At 40.1% G+C, this 20,034-nt stretch overlaps 5 protein-coding genes across 29 annotated transcripts in view; 3 read left to right on the top strand and 2 right to left on the bottom strand.

The window, feature by feature from the left end:
* The window catches only part of LOC121718789 (zinc finger protein 708-like), a 712,111-nt gene that overhangs the window by 42,460 nt on the left and 649,617 nt on the right, over nt 1–20,034 (top strand). For all 11 annotated transcript variants that reach the window (XM_042103954.1, XM_042103953.1, XM_042103952.1 and 8 more), the window contains exon 5: nt 19,026–19,157. In XM_042103954.1, coding sequence (XP_041959888.1) covers nt 19,026–19,157 — 132 coding nt within the window. The remainder of the gene's footprint in view (nt 1–19,025; nt 19,158–20,034) is intronic.
* LOC121718874 (gastrula zinc finger protein XlCGF57.1-like) overlaps nt 1–20,034 on the bottom strand; it is a 404,172-nt gene that overhangs the window by 125,098 nt on the left and 259,040 nt on the right. The gene's annotated exons all lie outside the window — the stretch shown is intronic.
* Nucleotides 1–20,034, bottom strand: part of LOC121718943 (zinc finger protein 239-like) — a 627,858-nt gene that overhangs the window by 474,099 nt on the left and 133,725 nt on the right. The gene's annotated exons all lie outside the window — the stretch shown is intronic.
* On the top strand, nt 77–11,137 carry LOC121718944. 11 transcript variants are annotated; one of them, XR_006034052.1, is made up of 5 exons: nt 7,588–7,719; nt 8,198–8,264; nt 8,864–8,947; nt 10,489–10,566; nt 11,076–11,090. XR_006034052.1 is itself a non-coding variant. In XM_042104399.1 (4 exons), the coding sequence occupies exons 1-3, from the start codon at nt 623–625 to the stop codon at nt 10,516–10,518; spliced, it is 1,065 nt and encodes a 354-aa protein (XP_041960333.1). In that variant the 5' UTR covers nt 77–622; the 3' UTR covers nt 10,519–10,566; nt 11,076–11,137. The 11 variants fall into 11 exon arrangements, 3 of the variants coding, with proteins under 3 accessions (XP_041960333.1, XP_041960332.1, XP_041960331.1); XR_006034049.1 differs by lacking the exons at nt 7,588–7,719; nt 8,198–8,264 and adding an exon at nt 77–1,593 and having other exon boundaries at nt 8,873–8,947; nt 11,076–11,137; XM_042104399.1 differs by lacking the exons at nt 7,588–7,719; nt 8,198–8,264 and adding an exon at nt 77–1,593 and having other exon boundaries at nt 8,873–8,936; nt 11,076–11,137.
* LOC121718930 lies at nt 1,602–6,024 on the top strand. Of its 4 annotated transcripts, none has more exons than XM_042104376.1 (9): nt 1,602–3,090; nt 3,204–3,533; nt 4,009–4,096; nt 4,211–4,299; nt 4,472–4,540; nt 4,694–4,900; nt 4,990–5,149; nt 5,471–5,538; nt 5,633–6,024. In XM_042104376.1, exon 1 carries the CDS (start codon nt 1,838–1,840, stop codon nt 3,086–3,088), a length of 1,251 nt encoding a protein of 416 aa, XP_041960310.1. In that variant the 5' UTR covers nt 1,602–1,837; the 3' UTR covers nt 3,089–3,090; nt 3,204–3,533; nt 4,009–4,096; nt 4,211–4,299; nt 4,472–4,540; nt 4,694–4,900; nt 4,990–5,149; nt 5,471–5,538; nt 5,633–6,024. The 4 variants fall into 4 exon arrangements, with proteins under 4 accessions (XP_041960310.1, XP_041960309.1, XP_041960311.1 ...); XM_042104375.1 differs by having other exon boundaries at nt 3,199–3,278; XM_042104377.1 differs by having other exon boundaries at nt 3,199–3,343.

The raw sequence follows: 20,034 nt of genomic DNA, 5'->3' as shown, positions 1-20,034 counted from the left end.
TACAACACTGTTTACAGCTCCTCCAGTCACGGTAAAATGTCATTTTTGGTACATAGCTAATTTAGATACACCTATGTTGTGGGTGGTTGCGTTTCTATAGGAGTCCGCTGTCTTGGTTTGTATAGAAATGGATATTAAGTGACACATACACGCAAGACGGTGGAAATACGGGACCGGTGGAAATAGGGGGAGTTACGATACTAGTGCTAGCTAATCAAACGTCAGCCAGCCAACAATCCAAAGTGATACGGCAGCAGTAACATTTCACGTTTCATTACCAGACTGTTTTGTTAATTTACAAGGAAAACCTTATATAGTTCTATATATAAAGTCTATGAGGAAAACATGTCATCAAATAAATGGTGTTGAGTTTTGTCATTGGCAACACAAAATTGTCACAATAATATAAGTCAGTTAACTAACGTTTATGTTTATGGTAAATGAATACACACATTGATTAATGCATGATGTAATGTTAAGTTACATACTTTACTTTTAAGTTACTAGATTTTCTCTCATTCCAGATTATAATGGTGGACAAATGGACCAAAGACGAGGTTGGCAAGTGGCTCCAAAGTTTGCATTTGGTTGATTACAAAGAAACCTTCAGAGGTATGCCTAAATGGATTTCTTCAAATGCCCATTCTGTGATGTGGTGAAATTCCAGTTAAGGAAGTATTTAACACACCTGCAGTTATTGCACAACCAGCAACCAAACTTCAATATTGTCTACAATGTAGACAGATGCAGTAGAAGTTACAGAAGTGTTGCATGTTTAAGAAATCACATTTATAGAAAACACAGAGAAGCTTTACAGCCAACAAGTTCCAGTTCAGAAACAACAGTGTTTGAGCAGGTACAAGAGGACGATGTTTTCGATGTAGATGATGAGGATTGTGATGAAGTAAATGGAAGATCTTTGCCAACAAATGATTTGGACACACTTTTGTCTGGACTGAAACAGCATGTGGCTCTTTTTATTTTAAATCTCCAAGAGAAGCATCTTTTACCAAAAGTGACGCAAGACACAATTGTCACAAATCTACAATTTGTTTTGAAGTTCTTTCACCAAAATTATGATGAAATCATAAAATTCCATTTAGAAAATTCAGGCTTCAGATTAGAGGACCACGAAGACTTGGATGTTTTGCTGTCCAATGACCGAGTATTCGATTCTGTATTTGAGTATGTGCAGTCAGATTACAGAGTTCTGCAGTATAGTAAACAGCATCTTCATCTGGTAGAGCCTGTGCAAAAGGTTCTAGGTAGTAACAGCCAGGGTGGTGAAGATACCTTTCAGTATATACCAATAACTGATGTTCTAAAGACCCATTTGGAGAAACAGGATATTTTTAAGTCATTCCAAAGGACCTGTGAGAGAGCCCCAAATACTTTTCTTTTAAATGACTTCACTGATGGGGAGATTTTTCAAGGAAGTCCTTTTTATGGTGATTCTAGTATTGTGAGATTGCATCTCTATACTGATGAATTTGAAGTTGTAAACCCTTTAGGCTCCAAAAAATCAATTCACAAGCTAACAGCATTTTATTTTACAATTGGCAATCTTGAATCAAATTTTACATCACAATTGAGGTTCATACACCTCTGCATACTGGTGAAGCACAAATTACTCCAAAAATATTCATATAGAGACATTTTACAACCCCTTATCGATGATCTTAAGACTTTATACACTGATGGGCTCTGGATCTCCTTGAATCAGCAACATATAAATTTAAAGTGCACTCTAGCTACTGTTTCAGCAGATAATTTATCAGCGCATAGCTTGGCAGGATTCACCTGCTGTTTTAGCAGTGGACGTGTGTGCAGATTTTGCATGGTCACCTATAAGTGCTTGAAGTCCCATGTGAATGAAGACAAACTTATAATCCGATCCTCTCAGGTGCACAAGTACCATCTGGAAGCACTCAAGGAGAGTAGTGAGGTTTCTAAACAGACATATGGTGTGGTCAGCAAATGTCCATTTAGTGAGCTGGACTACTTTGATGTTACAAGAGCATTTCCACCTGACTTGATGCATGATTTCTTGGAGGGCATTGTACCTGTTGTGATTTGTCACGTCATCAAGGCATTACATTCCATGCATATCGTCTCACTGACCGACATCAATGCTGAGTTAGATGCTTTCAAAATAGGAAGGAACGACAGGAGCAACATCCCACAGCAGTTATCTCAAAGTGTCTTAAAACAGACCAGACTACAAGGGTCTGCAGCACAGAATTGGTGCCTCTTCAGGATTTTGCCATTTCTTATAGGACATTATATCCCACAAGGTGAGGTCCACTGGGATATTTACCTGAAGTGTCGAGCGATAGGCAAAGTAATATTTTCCCCCTCCATAAGGAAGGGGGTAATCCCTCTTCTCTGTCAACAAATAGGTGAATTCCTTTCTGATTTCCAGTCTGCATTCCCCGAGACTTTCACCCCCAAGCTTCACTTCCTCATACACTATCCCCGTCTGATTCTAGAATTTGGCCCCTTGAAACCGCTGTGGTGCATGAGATTTGAGGGAAAGCACCAGTATTTTAAAAGATTATCCCGAAACACCTGTAATTATAAAAACCTGTGCTACACCCTCTCTAAAAGACACCAGTTAAGACAGTGCTGGGAACTCCAATCACTAGATGTACTCCATCAGAGCAACTACACTGAGGGAGAGCGACTTGTTCCATTCCGGGCTTTGTCATTGGACATCCAGGAAGGAGTGAGTAGAAAAAGTGGGATTGTGGACATCCCTAGTGAGGAGAAACTAAGTGTGGTCAGCTCCCTCCTAACCAACAATATCAAATATACTGTAGATGACAACTTCATTATAGATTCTGTGGAAGAGGATATTCCTGTCTTTGTAAAGATTGCCAAGATTGTCCAGTTTAGGGGTGTTTGGATGATATTTGGACAGTTGTTGATTCCCAAAGCGTTTGACAGACATTACCATGCCTTCAAACTGGAGGACCAGAGAACTTGGATTGTTGTTCATCCAGGGGAGGAGAAAGATTATCACGCTCTTGACTCTTACGTTTATGATGACAACTTATTTATCACACTGCATCACAGTGTGCAAAGTTAAAGGTGAACATATAGATGAACTACTTTTAGTATTACAGTGTTTAAACAACATTAGTGCACAATGAAACTATATACACTTGAACTGAGTTGACATTTTTCTTTTTTTTAAAGAACAGGACATTGATGGGGAGACACTCCTGGGCCTGACTGAAAGGATGGTGGAGAAACGTTTCCCTTTAATGAAGTCACAGGTGATGTTTATGAAGGAGCTGAATAAATTAAGAAACTCCCAGAACTCCCAGTCGTTCCCAGAACAGTAAGTAACAAGAACCCCCTGCGTCTTATATGACCCAACCATGGCCAGCAGTATTCAGTCTGCCAACCTTCCCTCCTGAACTGCAAGCTGCTCTCCAGAGGAAAGATCCTGCCTTTAAAAAGAAGGACAAATCACATATACGGGCATTATTGATTCAAGTGCTGTTTGATAATGTCACTAAACACACTTGGTAAGTTTAGTTCAAAATATAAAGCAGATTTATTTTTACTAAAAGTTATTTTCCATTTTCCCAGGGGTTTATAAACTTCCAAGTTTTAGGGCCTGCTTACACAAAATAATTTTCACAGTTTTCTCTTGGTCAGTGGTGTAATGGCGTTATTTTTCACAGTTTTCTCTTGGTCAGTCGCGTGTTTTCCTAGGTTTCTCTTGGTCAGTGGCGTATTGCGTTTTAGGTAGTGTACGGACGCGCCAGACCACTCCTTAGGTTGTTAATTACCACACCCCTTGGCGCATTATTTAAAAAAGAGAGGTGCAAAATACGAAAACAAACTTTGCGCTTGGAAAATAATGAGTTTTCCACCATGCGCCAGGGTGGAAAATAGGGAACGTAGTCTGAGACTAGTCTGTGATTATAGGATGAGATTAAAAAGTCCTAAAGTAGGCCCTTAGGATGCATTTCACTAACAAATAATTATCTGTTTTAGGTATCCCAGTCACAAAATGTATGGAGATGTCCTGGGGAGTTTGATTACAAAATTTCCATTCTTAAGAGATGGCAGTTCATCTGGACATGTACGTACAGTACTGCTACTTGCAAAGACTCTTTCTGTTTTGGTTATTTTTTTTTATTTCTGTGTAAATACTGTAATTTTACTATTGCAATTTGCATTGTATCCTTGTATCTAGGAGACATTGCTAGAGCGCCTCCGTAACAAATTCAAGAAGGAAAGGATTCCACTTGTGCACAACTCCACAGTCCTCCAAATGAAAAAAAAGTATGGAACCAAACAACGAATGGTGGAGCACACATCCTATGTGGACACTACCATCGAACCTGAGCTACATTAGGCTATTTGTTTTTCTGATCTTTATTCTTTTAAAAGTGTCAGGTACCAAAGAATGTTATCTTTACTCATCCTATGTGACATGAATTACTGTCCATTTCAGCTGGCAAAAAGGAGAGCAGAATTACTGGATTATTCAGCATCACACAGTCACTCCAGTTCCTCGCTTGAGGTATTTTTTGTTTTCCTTTTCATACTTCATTATTGTTGAGATACAAATAACAAGTGCCACCCATATGCAAAAGAGTAACAATGAGTTTGTGGAGAATCAGCCACTCTACTGATTTGATTACACTTGTTTTATAAAATTGTGTTGTGTTTTCAGGTTTTAGAGCTGGAAGCAGTTGGAGAGGATGACACCAGTTATCAAGAGCACCTGAATTTCATCTTAAGGGAGTTGGCCAAGAAGCAACCAAATTTGGCAGAAATTAAAATCAGGATGAGGAGAACGCTATTTAAGCGCATTGAAGCAATGACTCTCCCAACAAAGAAAGTCATGGAGATTTTTCCATTTCTTGGCATCCCACAGCTAGTGAGTAAATTGTGCACAAGACAGTTAACACAATACCAACAGTGGGTATATTCTATTTATCATTCACTCTTAATTTGTTCTCCTTAAAGATGCATCATGAGATGCAAATGAAATTTGGGATAGACATGGACAGGAGCTTGCAAACTGCAATACACGAGTTGGCCCCAAGAATCATCAGGGTGGTGAAGGAGGGCAGCCAGAAAAGGTTTTCACCCTCCCTCCTTGAGCCAACAAATGAGAGATTAGAAGGTAGGTGTCTTCTGTGATCAAAAGTCTGAAAACATTCTTTTGGTTATGTAAACTAAAGCACATTGAATGACCTCTGTGTATGAAATGCGCTATATAATTAAAGTTGACTTGAGTTGACTCTCACACAAATTTAAGTTTGAAGAATCACTGAGAAAGAGAATCACAGAAGGAATGGAAAGATATTACTATGTATTATGTATTTTTCTTGCTGGAATGTTGAGGGATAATTGGTGTTTATGGTACATTTAGTTTTTGCGATGATGACCTCTGTGAATGATAATCTAAGCATGATGATTCATTTGGGTAAATGTCTCTTAACAGATGCTGCACTGCTGTTGCTGCCGGAACTCTTCAAGGAGAAAACAGAGTTTTTATACTCTGTTGAAGATGTAAGTGTGGTCTGTTCCAGTTCCATGATTTCAATTCATACCAAAGTTTAAAATGACCATGCCCTGATGTTTCCCCTACTTGTTTCCTCTACAGGAAGTCCACCCCTGCCCAACTGTCGTTTTCCATGGCTCCCTCAATGTGCTCAAGGCAGACACCATCAGCATCAGGCTCGATGGACTAACATTAACCACTGGGAAAATGAGCATAGCCGAGGCACTCGAGTACCTCTTCAGCACTTATTTCCTGTTCAATGTATCATATCCCGCCCCTCTTGTAAATACTTTAACATTCATTCAGATATTTTTATTCCAACTCTGTCCTAACAAGAAAAAAATCCCCATCCCTGTTCTTAAAATGTACAACCATTTTATGTAATTTGATTAAATATCCCCTTTATTCCCTCGATAAATTATATCTTTCTATCTTTCTTTCTTTTTTCTTATACTGTAGCTTGTTACAATAAACACATTTGTTACTTTTTAAAACCTTTGTCTTGTTTCATAATTTTCATGGCATTAAAGTTGCTGATAGAGCACATCAATTAAGCTATACTTTAAAATAAATATAATTTCTTAAAATATTAATTAAGTCATGGATTAACCTAACAATTAATTGATTAATTAATATTATTAAAAACATATTCAAAGAACCTCTTATCGGTTTTATATAGAACCATTTTGTTTAGGCTTTAAAGAACCCTTAGGGGTTCCTTTGATGAACCCTTCAAAAAGGTTCTATATAGAACCATTTAGGGGTGCCATATATGAAGCATGCAATAGAACCATTTTTGGTTCTATATAGTACCTTTTTTTCTAAGAGTGTAGAGCTCACAATAGCATATCCAAAAAAGTTAAACGGATTGGGCAACCTCATCAGCTGTCTCGATTGTGTCAGACCGTCCTCCAGACGTGTTCTTTTTTTTTTTTAAGCAACCGCCCCAGGCCAATGAGACAAGTTTGTAGCTACAACATAAACAAAGCGAAACTCATGGCTGACGTATCTTCTTGAGCCATCTCTGATTGAGACACAGAAAGTTCTCAAGAACACTATTAGGTCTTTAAACATTTACCATCACACACATTCATTCATCGGACCTAATATTTGTAGTTGCCTTAAAAAAAGGAAAAGAAAAGGTGATAGACCCCCCCCTCCTATTTTTTTTCTCACCGGATCTGCATCGATCTCAAATATGACATTTCTAAAATCAAATTGACGGAAATCCGTCGTACGACGGAGAACTTTAATCCTTGTCACGCTACGTGAGGATATTAGACTAAACCTACTGATCATTTGAAAAATTAAGACCTCCGTGAAAAAATTCCAGACTTTGAGGTGAAATTCAATACTTTTTAAGGCCTTAATTTAGGAAAATGAAATGTAATACTTTTTAATACTTTTAAGACTCCGCGGGTACCCTGGTCTTTAGCCAGGTGCTTACTCACACTAGAGAGAAGCCTCATAACTGTGCCCAGCAGTGGCGGAACAAGTCAGAGCCGGGCCGGGGCGGGGCACATGACCGGGCCCTTTATTAAACTCATCATAACATAATTTTACAACATACATGCCCGCAACAGCGGGTCTAGCGTCAGCGCCACGGAGAGCAACTATGTAATTTTGAAGTCATCGAGCGTACATGAAGTGTAACCAAGAGAACAACAACAAAAATATTAGGCTACACGACCCCTAATAAAACAACAATAATAGCCTACGCAGCACTATTTTAAGGGCATACGACGAGCCTTGCGCTCCGCGAACTCGTCCATGATGCTCTGTGTATGTCCATTTTCTTTGCTCTCTCATTCTCTATGGACAACATGGCAAGTCCACTCAGTCTCTCCTGTCCCACTGTGCTCCTCAAGTGGTTTTTAATAATCTTTAACTTGGAGAATGAGCGCTCAGAGGTTGCAACCCAGATAGCAGTAGACTCCGGACAGACTCCGCCTTCAAACTGGCAAATCCGTGTAACTGTCACCTCTGTTTTACTGTCGTGATGGAGACATTGACCCGGATCAGACACCAGGGGGCGGGAAGCACAGTCACAACTGAAACGCAAGCGCGAATTTTTAGTTCTACGATTTCGTCGACTGCCTTACTGCAGCCAGAGCTGAGTTAGACGTTAACGGAGGCGGTTGGTGAACACGAGAGCTAGTGAAAAGAAGAGTTCGTTTGATTTGTTTCAGGTAAGCCTATTTGCTTCAACTATATTAGAATGAAATACATTATTTTTGCTTTCATATAATGTTAATGGATCCTTTTGACGTTTACGCTACTTTAAACTGGTCTTGGACAATTAGCTAACGTTAGCTTTTGGGGTAAGCAAGGGTTAATGAAATGTTAATTTTATCCATGTACAAATTCATTTAGCAACGCTTTTTATCCGAAGCGACTTAATTTGGTCAATTTACTTGTTACTTCAGGGCTAGTCTCCCTTAGAGCAACTTAGGCTGAGATTTTAACTCACAATTTCCAGGCTAGCATGCTAGCCTGAATCCTTAACGCTACCGCATCCTCTGTAAGCCAGAAAATAATTGAGATGTGTTCTATGTAGTGAGATACGTGTTTGTATGTTAAAATAATGATTTTATACAGTTAGCAGTCTAGGCGTGTATCCAAGTATCAAATGAATCATGCCTTCTCCCTCCGCCCCCGTCTCTTCAGCCCCAGGACTGAGGCGTTCAGGTGGCGTGACTGGCGTGCCCTGTCTGCAATCCTCCCTTTCAGTAAGGTAAGTGATAAGTCTTGTAGCACTGTTTAGCCTATGTTTCTGACATTTAAAATTCAAAAACCAAAATATATTACATAAAGGTGTTATCAGGGATTAAAATTCTCGTTTGTACGACGGACAATCGTCATTTGGAAATTCGAATCCCCGGTGGTGCACTCATAATCAAAGATAACGGTCTCTCTAAAAGCTGAACGTGGAACGCTGGATACATATTTAACTCTAGAATCTTTCGCCCTCAGCGTGCGCCATCTTGACTACATAGCGGGAGGGAGCATTTTCAAACTCGTGGTAATCGTGGTTGAGAAAACTGAAGCAGCAGCAATGGAAAACACTTTACAGAGTTACAATCTAGTTATAACATAAACAGTGACAGATTCTTTGTAGTGCTGCAGCGATTAGTCGACTTATTCGACGTATTCCACCATGAAAATTTACAGAGCCGTATAGACCGGTTTCAGGTCCCTAACAATGGAACGAATTGGGATGTTGGCGAGTTATTTATGTTGTGAGATAGGTGTTAGTATGTTAAAATAACGATTTTATACTGTCAGACGGGTATCCAAGTATCGAATGAATCATGCCTTCTCCCTCCTCCCCAGTCTCTTCAGCCCCAGGACCGAGGCGTTGAGGTGGCGTGAATTCGGCGTGCCCTGTCTGCAATCCTGCCTTTCAGTAAGGTAGGTGTAAGTCTTGTAACACTGTTTAGCCTATGTTTCTGATATTTCCTCAAAAACCAAAATATATTACATAAAGGTGTTATCAGTAGGGCTGTAACGATATACGATTCAAGCCCGAAATCGCGACATTCATATCCACGATACTGTGTCGCCGTGTGAAAAGGCAGAATCGCGACACACCCTTTCTAGTGTTTCACGCACTGCTTTGCAGCTTACGCGTCGCAAAAGCAACCCACATCTCCCGCTTTACTTATCGGTAGTCTACGTTGTAGTGATGTAGTACTCGAGTCCGGTCTCGGACTCGAGTCCGGTCTCGAGACCAATTTCTGCTTTCTCGGTCTCGTCTCGGACTCGTTCCTTCAAAGACTCGGTCTTGACTCGGTCTCGGACCACAGTGGGAGGAGAAGGACTCGTAATTTCAGACCGAGTCCTCGAGACCAACGCATTTTTTATGTTCATATAAAAAACAGACAACACATAACAACAATAATAATAAAATTCAATGTTGACCGGCATTATTTGAAAATGACATCCCATGGTGCAATGCAAAGATACTGCCGTCAGAGCCGTTTATTTATCTCTATGGCTCTGCTGCCGGTGAGTGTCTGTAGGTCAGCATAGTCCATATTAAGACGTTAAGACTGCTCCTCTAAACAATTCCCAATCTAGCTTAGTCTGTAGGCCTAACTGTTGATTATCAACTGGGGTGATATTAAATTATGAATATTAAAACTGAAATTTTTTTATGGTCTTGGTCTCGAATCGGTCTCGACTCCTAAAAGACTCGGTCTCGACTCGGACTTGCTTCTTCAAAGACTCGGTCTTGACTCGGACTCGACTGTATTTGAAAACCAACAGACTCGGTCTCGACTCGGTCTCGACCCTTCAAAGACTCGGTCTTGACTCGGACTCGGCATAGGCGGTCTCGTCCCCATCACTACTACGTTGTCCAAAAACAAATAAATAAATAATAGTTTCATACCTCTCCTTGCTTTCATTGTAGACTATGTGTGCAACTTTACCAAACAGTATATAAGTAAACCCCCTCTCCTTGCCCCGTTCTCTCTCGCGCTCCCTCCCTCTCCCTCCCTCAACTGCTCAATGAACACGCGCGACTTAAATAAAACATTCACAATCGTGAAAGCAAGGACGCATAGAAGACGACTAGCTAAATTACTATTAAATCCGCTTAGCATCATTAGCTATCATTGCTGCACATATTTGTTTAAAACTCTTGCATTGAAGTTGACTGATCATCTCAATACCAACGTTTCCCAAAAGGGCCTGTCCCAAGGAGAACAAGTATTATCTTGAAACTTCAACACACATGGGGAAACTGAACAGTCCAATCAGTAGACTATGATAGGCTAAACAACATTTCCAGGCTTCAACCAGACAGCTGAATTAAAGAGGTAGAGTTGTAATAAAAAATAGTAGGCCTAGGCTATAGGCTAATCTGCATAAAGTGTGCTATCATAAATATCAGTCATTCAGAAAAATATAAAGGATATAAAATAAAAGATATTTAATAAAATGTCTGTCTTCAGCCCCAGGACCGAGGCGTTGAGGTGGCGTGACTTGCGTGAATTCGGCGTGCCCTGTCTGCAATCCTGCCTTTCAGTAAGGTAAGTGTAAGTCTTGTAGCACTGTTTAGCCTATGTTTCTGACATTTAAAACTCAAAAACCAAAATATATTACATAAAGGTGTTATCAGGATTAAAATTCTCGTTCGTATGACGGACAATCGTCATTTGGAAATTCGAGTCCCCGGTGATGCACTCATAATCAAAGATAACTGTCTCTCTAAAAGCTGAATGTGGAACGCTGTTTTTTTGCTTAAATTGTTTGAACAGGGATAGAAATAGACGTTCCACTTTGTCTTCTAATTTGTACCCTCCATTTTCACATTTTTCAAAATTTCTTGTTCCAAGACTAAGACTTGTCATCTTTCTCAAACAAGATTTTTACATTTCCAATCTAGTGGAAGCATTACACACTGCATCACAAATCATTCATTCTCAAATTCAACTCAAATCATTAACTATCTTGATAATGTTGAGTAATGTCATTTTTGTAAAGGAAGCATTAGCCAAGGATTGTCATGTGTGCTGATTTGCCTTTCTTGTCTCAACAGGAGCAGTAAGGACAAGATCCACCCACCACCCAGTGCATGCTACATATGTGTGTGTAATAAATTGAGAGGGAAAGTGTGTGTGATAAATGAAATTTAATAAAGTAAGTAAAATTTTGAATTTGTGCTTCTTTTCTGAAATACATTAGTACAAGGTTTTGATTTTTAGATAATTTATTCCAAGATGTTGATAATTTAACACTCAATATACATGATCAAACTACTGGCTACTGAGTTCAACTAGGGGTATTGGATGTTACTGTTTAAAAAGCTTTATTAGTAATCCTTTATACATTTGACAATCTTAACTTTTTAAAGCTTGAAATTCTGAACAAATTCTGTAACTCCTTGATTTGTTAGTGACATTGACTATATAGTACAAATGGGTGCCAGACGTAAAATGAGCTGGTCCGCATTTGGCCCAAATAAGGGCCGCAATCGGCACTATCGAATACTCATCTGGTCTGGATCTGGCCCAGATCATTATGATAAAGTGCACATTTGGCCCAAATAAGGGCCGCAATCGCCACTATCGAACACTCATTTGGCCCAAATAAGGGCCGCAATCGCCACTATCGAACACTTATCTGGTCCGGATCTGGCCCAGATCATGACGATAATTTGCACATTTGGCCCGGATCCGCCAAATAAAAAAAACATCCGGTTCAGAGCCGTCCCAGAGCTGGGCCAGATCATGAAAACGGATGCGGAACGGTATTGGCCCGTTGTGCCAAAAGACACCGGCCCAGGTCCGTTTTGCGAATCCGGCCCAGATCTGAAGGTGGATCTGGGCCGGATCCGGGCCAAATACATTTTGCTATCTGGGAACGGTGACGGGAAGAGTCAAAAATAAAATTAGGGCGGTGCAAATCTCACTGAATGCAGAAGTCACTGCATTGGTGGAGCGAGGGGGTGGCTTCGGGGTCTCAAGCCCCGAATCTTTTTTTGTATGTGTTTTCAATTTCCAGCGATTCTAATTTCTAATTTAACTTCCCCTTGGTTTCTCTATAAATGTTACAAAATGTAGCCTACTATTACTGAGCAAATAGGCCTATCCCTTACTTTCAAAGCCCAATATTGACAGATAATCTGATTTCCCACACGATGCCAGAGCCGAGATGTAGCTGTTTATGTCATAAACCTGGCAGGAAAGTTCAGACCGGCGCAGTCAGTTTAAACAGCAAGCCGGTAAGAAAAACTATTGTCAAGACATTAGACAATTAGGCTAATGTACCCCGGAATACAAAAATAAACTTCAGAAAGACAGAAAGTTTGTTGTACTGTATTCTGTATTCTGTAGATACCTGTTGTCAGTTGAGTTCGTTCAATTCATTTATTGTAGCCTAGGCAAATATGAAACGGAGATGTAACGTGGCTACCGGCGGGATTTTGAACTTGCATGTTTCATGCATTTTAGGGCAAAAAATACCATGGGATTGATGTGTTCCCCATTTGAGGAACGTAATCAATTGCGGACGTGCACAGACAGCTCAGACACAGAGCGCATATAGGCCTAGGTTAGGCTACCATCACTTTCTAGAGCGCATTCATTAGGCTACGTAGGCTAAAAGATGCTTCATACCTAAACAACGATCAAACATTATCAAATGCATCATGACGTGTTGTCACAAAGACTAAGGTATGAGCTACACCAGGCGCGTTCCGTTCGCGACGCATAAAATCCATTTTAGATGGTCTATTTTTTTCGAACGTACGCCCCACTGTCACGTCTGGTGTAGCTACTTCCATTGATTATAATGGAAGCTAATTGTTGCAGCAGACGCAACGCGAACGGAACGCTTCAGTTACGCGCCTGGTGTAGCTCAGCCCTTATAACGCACGTTTTTGGCACTCAATGAGTTAACTAAGAAATTAATTCAAAAACAAAAACAATGGGAGTCTGGAGCGAGAAGGCTAAATTTGTCTCTTTCACCTCATTGTCGTTGAGAAATCTCAGATTTGTTTGTATTTTTTGCAAATTCAACATGGATTATAGGCAGTGTTGGGAGGGTTACTTTCAAAACATATTCCGTTACAGAATACAGAATACATGCACAAAAATGTAATTTGTAACGTATTCCGTTACGTTACTCAATCTGAGTAACGTATTCTGAATACTTAGATTACTTCCGCATTGAATTGCATTTTATAAGTGTAGGAATTCGGCCATCAAATCCTGTTTAGGCCTACTAAACAGGCCTATTCTGGTGTGTTCTTCTGTTCCAAATGGCTGAAGTGTTAGGCCCACATAGGAGAATGTAAAGTCAACTAAGCTACCTGATACAACTTTAAAATAGCAAGGTGACCACTAAAACTACAGCAGGCGACTAGGCTAATTAAAACAAACAAAATAAATAGGCTACTTTAAGGGCGTAGCCAGAAATTATAATTAAGGTGTGCCTGTGCTGTGAGATTTTTTGGTGGCATCAACCCAGTACAAGTGAGTGCCGCATATGGCAGGTGGAACACAAATGACCTGTAAATGTAAACACTATGGGCTACTGTATATCAGTGCTCTCAAAATGAACGTGATCGCGTAGGCTAATGACAATCAAAAACCGCACGTTAAAATATGCTACTCGCAAGAATAATTCTTCAGAGGCTGCACCATATAATTAATTTTAAAACGAAAATGTAGATCTAATTAGAAAAAATAAATAATCCATAAAGCTATTTTAAGTTAGAATAAAAAACTTAGAATGCAGCGCCTATTTTAGAGATTGGTTTTATTGTAGGTCTAAATCAACACATGAGGCTTTGTTTATTGATTAGCAAACTGTGTAACCGATTGGCGAAGTAGCCTGAGCTATTAATACTTGGGAAAATATCCTTTGAACAGACATCAGGAACCACGATCAGTGAGGAACAGGAGTTACCTCCACTTACTGTACTCCTAATTTACTGTGCAAACAGTCATTTCAGGGTCTCCGATGAAGCATCCATAATGCGCGCTGGCTGCGTTTTGAGGCTAGTGCAAGACGGCGAGGCTTGGATTTAAACATGGAAACAATTTCATCATAGATTGCTTTCAGGAGCTTCTGGGAAATGGAGTTGCCTTAATTTATTTAGAGAGTGAATAAACATATGAAACAGAGAAGTATCGTCATGTAATCCATTGATTTCAACAATGTAACTGTATTCTAAATACCAACTATTTAACTTGTAACTGTATCGGAGTACATGTTACTCATAATTTGTATTCTGAATACGTAACGCCGGTACATGTATTCCGTTACTCCCCAACACTGATTATAGGTCAAAATTGAATGAATTAGTACTTCTGTCCTTTGGGTCATTGCTGCCCATAGCACACTAGCATTCAGAAGTGTGAAATTAAATTGAAAATTGAAATTGATATTAATTAATGACGTCATTGGCACGTTTGAAAGGCTTTTTAGGAAAAAAAGAAGTCACTCAAAAATATAATGGGCTACTAAGCAGTGTGCATTTTCTTTGGCTTCCCTTTCGAATGCAACATTCAAATTTCTAGACAAAAAATGATATCTCGAGAAGTGGATTTTGAGGGGGGCAGCTCATAGACAGTAAAAGGTAGGGACAGCTCCATAGACCTCCATTCATTCTGCAATCGCCCGCGTGCGCCCTCACGTGGAACCAGAGAAGGAACTGTTCTCCCCTTTTTAGACATTGTTACAGTCTCAAAGCAAGAATAGCGAACTCAAGGCTTCTGTAGTCCCACTCCAGCCCAGGTGGTGGAAGTAGTACACCTTAATCTTGGTTTACCAGTCGCCATTGAATGGTAGAAAAGAAGATCTGAATATTCCTCCAGTAGGCTGCTCTGAAATAGGGGAATTTCACAACAAAAACAAAGTTTTGTTTGTCGTTGAGGGAGATTACCCTGAATGGAGGAATATAGAGTAATGGAATTGGTTTGAGGTAAGCTTTGCTTTTTATATCTTAGTATTAGCCTACTCATAAATCTTACGATAGTATTAACTACCGGCTGTAACCTACTCAAAAATCTTACAACAGCAGTATCAGGGAAAAGACAGACTGCTAACGCACAGAGTTCCTCAGTGTCCTGGACACATTTCCAACGATCGGATCATTCAATGTACTCGCCTAATGATCCCCATTTCCCAACTGTGATATGGCAGTGATTCATTAATTTCCTCACTCTCCACTTCAAACTAGTTTGTGTAGTGAGCGTTGCCTTACATCGCTCAGGGGTGCGTTTCCCAAAACCATAGTTGCTAACCTGTTAGTTGGTTGACAATAGGAAATTGCATCGCAACCAACAAAGTTGATAGCTTAGTTAGCAACTATGCTTTTGGGAAACATGTCAAGTGCTAGGTGGTGGTAATGAAACAATTAAATCGTTTTTAAAAACGGAGATAGCGTTTTGGAACCAAACTCTTCAAATAGTAGGCTACAGTGGAACACGCAGTTGCAGTTGATAACAGACTGGAGTGGAAATGTTGCAAAATAATACCATTCGTTACAGTCTGAAAGCGAATTCAAGGCTCCTGTAGTCCCACTCTAGTCTAGGTGGTGGCAGTAGTTCACCTTAATCTTGATTTACCAGCCACCTTAAATGGTACCGAAAAAAGATCTAAAGATTCCATACAAAAAAAACTAAAGTTTGCTTTGCAAACAAAGTTTGGTTAGCATCTATTGAGATTACACTGAATGGAAGAAGGGCCTGACCCATCTGCCTAGGGTCAGATATAGGACAGTAAGGTCTGTATACATGACATGCATACGTTTAGAGCAGGGCTCTACAGTGCGCCCATTTCACTCGCACATGCGAGTGCAAAAAAATATTTAGGCGCACTGGTGCGAATGACTTCTAACCATGTCAATGTTTGTCTACAAAATACACCGCAACATCGAAAAACATGTGCAAACCATAGAATCACGTCGCGAATGCAGCATAAAAACTACACCTCCCATCAACGTTAGCAGTTTCGCGTTGTGACTCGCTAGTAGTCGCTTCTATCAAATCCAAGAGCGCGCAGAAAAAGCTGAAAGTTAGAGTAGCCAGCCAAGATGCAAAGATTGAAAAAATTAGTTCTTCTATCCACCGAATTCATCGGATATAGGAGGAACAGGATGAGATTCTGAGAATGCAGTGAGAGAAGGAAAGGTAACCTAACATGTCTTTTAGCCCAGTTGACGTATTGGCTGCAATATGCAAAATATAGCTGTAGCAAACAGGCACAAAAGTAGCCTCCCGTAATACTCCCATTTTATTCAAAGGTAGAACGCTACTGACAACTCCAGGCTTCCACGCATGCTTGTTTGTTTACACCGAATACAAGCTGAAGTGAAAAACGAAAGTAGGCCTAACGTTTGCCTACTGCCCCCATCAATGCAGATATTTAAAAAAATAATAATAAAAGGATAAAAAATAAATATCTTTGATAGCCTATGTTGGGTTTTGTGGAAGAGAAAATGGACTGTTTTTAGTAGTAGGCTAGTATTAGGCAGTATGCAGTTAGATAGGTCACCATGGGCATATTTGGATTAGCTACAGATGGATTCACAAATAAATAAATTAGCCTACATTTGGCAGGATACTTGATATACAGGCTAAATGCAAATATGGCAATGTATTATATTATTTTACATGAACAAAATGTAGGAAAATAGAACAGACTGAAAATAAAGTAAGCACTGATCTTTGAAATCCTGTTTCCTGTAGCCTAAATGTTGTCAGTCATTCTTAATATTCGCAATTGGTGCACTGGCATGTTTAACTGTTAGCTGCAGTGTAATGTTAGATGTGTAAGTTAAGTACAGAAGTGACTGTGCGCCCAAATTTTTGTCTGTGCTCCTAATTTTTTTCACTTGGGCGCACAAGTGCTCCTGGAAAAAAATGTTAGTGTAGAGCCCTGGTTTAGAGTCAGGTGTAGAGAATAGGACATGGTGTTTAAAGCCACCTGAGGCGAATGTTACAAGAGGTGAGATGGTTACTAGGGGTGTGAATCTCTCTTGTAAAAGACGATACGATTCGCATCTAGATACATGGGCACGATTCGATACAAGAAAAGATACATGTTTATAAAAAACGATTCAGTACGATTCGATGCAATTCGATGCAGTTTAAGAATGGAAAGCATTCTGAAAGATTTTTTATAATTTGCTCAAGGTGCACATTCATTTTATATTATCAATTATCATGGTTGTCAATTAGGCAACAAAATGTGTGAATATGATTATCTAAACTGAGGTTTGTTTCGTATACTGTATTGAAATGAAAAAAGAATAGTCTACATTTCAGTCAAACACAACATAAAAATACATTTGTATAGACTTTACAGATTTTATAGTTATATCTGATTGTTTTCATGGAGCTGTAGCCTTGTTGAGGTAAGACAATACCGAAATAAAATAAAACAGTGCTTAAGACACTCTTGGCCTTTTCTCATATAGGCCTAGCCTACCCTACAAGAATAAAATAGGCCTACAAATCAATGAACTCTCTGGGATTATTTTGTTCCAACTGTAGAACTAATGCAGAAACCTAAAATGCCACAAGTCTGAGTGAATATGAACAAAATCATTGGCTAATAATTTATGCATCGTTTTAGCAGCAAGGGCCAAATTATTATTTAACATTAAGGAAATCCCTTCATCAAAGGTAAGGCTACACTACAGACTATCGTTGCTGTTTAGGAATGCTGTAAATTCTTAATTTCGTGCTGGATTTTGAAAAACAAAAGCCGATCGAGTGCAAGTTGTCACATGCTTAAGTTGCAATAGATGTATGGGTAATGAGGTCATTTGACAACTTTGGGCAATGAATGTAACCAAAAACGAACTGCATTACCCACAATTCCGTGCCATGTATAGTTTTAAAACCAGAAGTGGGGTGAACGCGGTGCTTGGAACGTAAATGAGCGTCTGAGCGAGCAGAAAAGGTTGTGCACCGATTCATAACAAGTAAATCGATATAACGACCAGTTCATTTCAGTTTTTTTCCGATACGGGGCTTCACGTATCGATGTAGCCGTATCTTACACGTTAAAAACGGATACCGATACGCATCGGTTAATCTTTACACCCCTAATGGTTACATATCCGGTATGATTAATTAATAAGCTGTGTGTGCAACGTGTTGATGATGTTGTTGAACGGATGATAAATATCGTGCCCTCTTCTTGCTATGTTCATGCTCTGTTTTTCAGACCGAGGAGGTAATGTGAGTTTGAAAGACGTTAAAATAACACCAGCCTGTTGGCCCTGTTTTCCTCCTTTCCTCTATGAATACAGACAAGAATCTCCGGACAGGATCCTCGGACCGTTGCTATGGATCTTGGGCTGTCGGTAAGCTCTGACGGTAATGAAGCATTCCAGCTGCTAACACCAAAAGTAGAGGACATTAAAGAAGAGCAATATGATCACATGATCACATGTCAGGACGATGAGGAGGAGAAGCCGCTCACTGAGCTGTTCTGTAAAACTGAGTCTCTTGGCTCTAATGAAGCATCACAGACAACAGTGAAGTTTGAAGTGAAATTAGAGGACGATGAGGATGAGGAAGAAGACCAAGAGGATGATGAAGAATACCAAGAGGATTCTCTTCAGGGAGGTAGGACTTAGGAACTACACACTGATACACTAAGAGTTCATTAAATAAAATGTTGTCAGTTTGCAGATATGTAGTAGTCTACCATTGGATCCATTGGAATGGATTTACTACCATTTTGCCAGGTTGATGGGGTCAGGTGGGTTCCTCACCTCCAAAGTGGGGAATGATAGAAAAAGTGAGAAACCACTGGAGTCCTAAACTGACCTGTTCCCTACAGACCCTGTGTCTCTGGCCCACACACACTCACACACACACTCACACTCACACACACACTCTCTCTCTCTCTCTCTCCCCCTAAGGCTATAGGCTGAAATGTGTCGAAGCCGTCACAATTGAACACGGTCTGTGCTCCAACATTTGCACTGGAGTCCACAGCTCCTAAACTGACCTGTTCCCTACAGACCCCGTGTCTCTGGCCCAGATGAAGAGGGTATCAGTGGTGCTGGTGGACTGCTGTAGACCACAAGGACGACGAGGGAAGGAGGAGGAGACGCAGATGCTGACCAACAGAGATGCACATCAGATCGAGACCAGTAAGATTCCACACACACACACACACACATTCTCCCTAAGGCTACATCTACATCAGGGGTCGGCAACCCGCGGCTCCGGAGCCGCATGCGGCTCTTTGATCCCTCTGATGTGGCTCAGCTTTTGAAATTAATTAATTTTAATTCAAATGTATTCTATTTTAGTTTGTTCATTTTCAAAATGTAATAAATCTGAGTAATTTAGCCTATATAACTTTCCACCTCACTTGACTCCGTAACCGTAGCTGCTCAATATTGTTACATTCGCGGTTCGTTGCCATGTCAATATCAAACAAAATCACCGATTTCCCATTTCAGTACCATTTCAGTCAACGAGAACACTTTAATTGTTATTGTTGATGTGTGCGCCTGCTGTAGGCTAGATAAGGAACATGTCAAAAAGGAAACGTCAGCGAACACAGCTTGCGAGCGCAAACACAAGGCTGAAATGGGAAAGTTTCCATCCGAAGACTGATTCTGATATCTGTATTCTATATCGCTCTATATTCTGATTCTATATCGCACACTGCAACGAGTTAGTAGCCTATTGCTGTGTTAACCCTGTTCGGTTTCACTTGCATGTGAGAAATCTTTCCCACCTATGAAAAAATATAAAGACAAACCTGCGCTCACTTTTAAGTGCAATTCCGTGCAAAACGGTCACATCCATAAAGCCAACACAGTGCCATGGTATTTATTTGACGCTGTGGATATGACAGTTTTGCGTGGAGTTGCCCTTAAATGGTGACGGCCTCAATTCTTGCATGAAACTTCACCTCACTGAATATGAGCCAGCCAGACTCCAAGGCCATCACCAAATCTTATCTCTGGTAGGCCTAATGTTCAATTTTGCCAATGACTTGTCAACAAAAATTGAGTG

This window comes from Alosa sapidissima, chromosome 9 (genome assembly GCF_018492685.1).
Source record: "Alosa sapidissima isolate fAloSap1 chromosome 9, fAloSap1.pri, whole genome shotgun sequence".
NCBI lineage: Eukaryota > Metazoa > Chordata > Actinopteri > Clupeiformes > Clupeidae > Alosa > Alosa sapidissima.
Note: the sequence above shows the minus strand (reverse complement) of the source record. Positions and strands in the feature narration are given on the sequence as shown.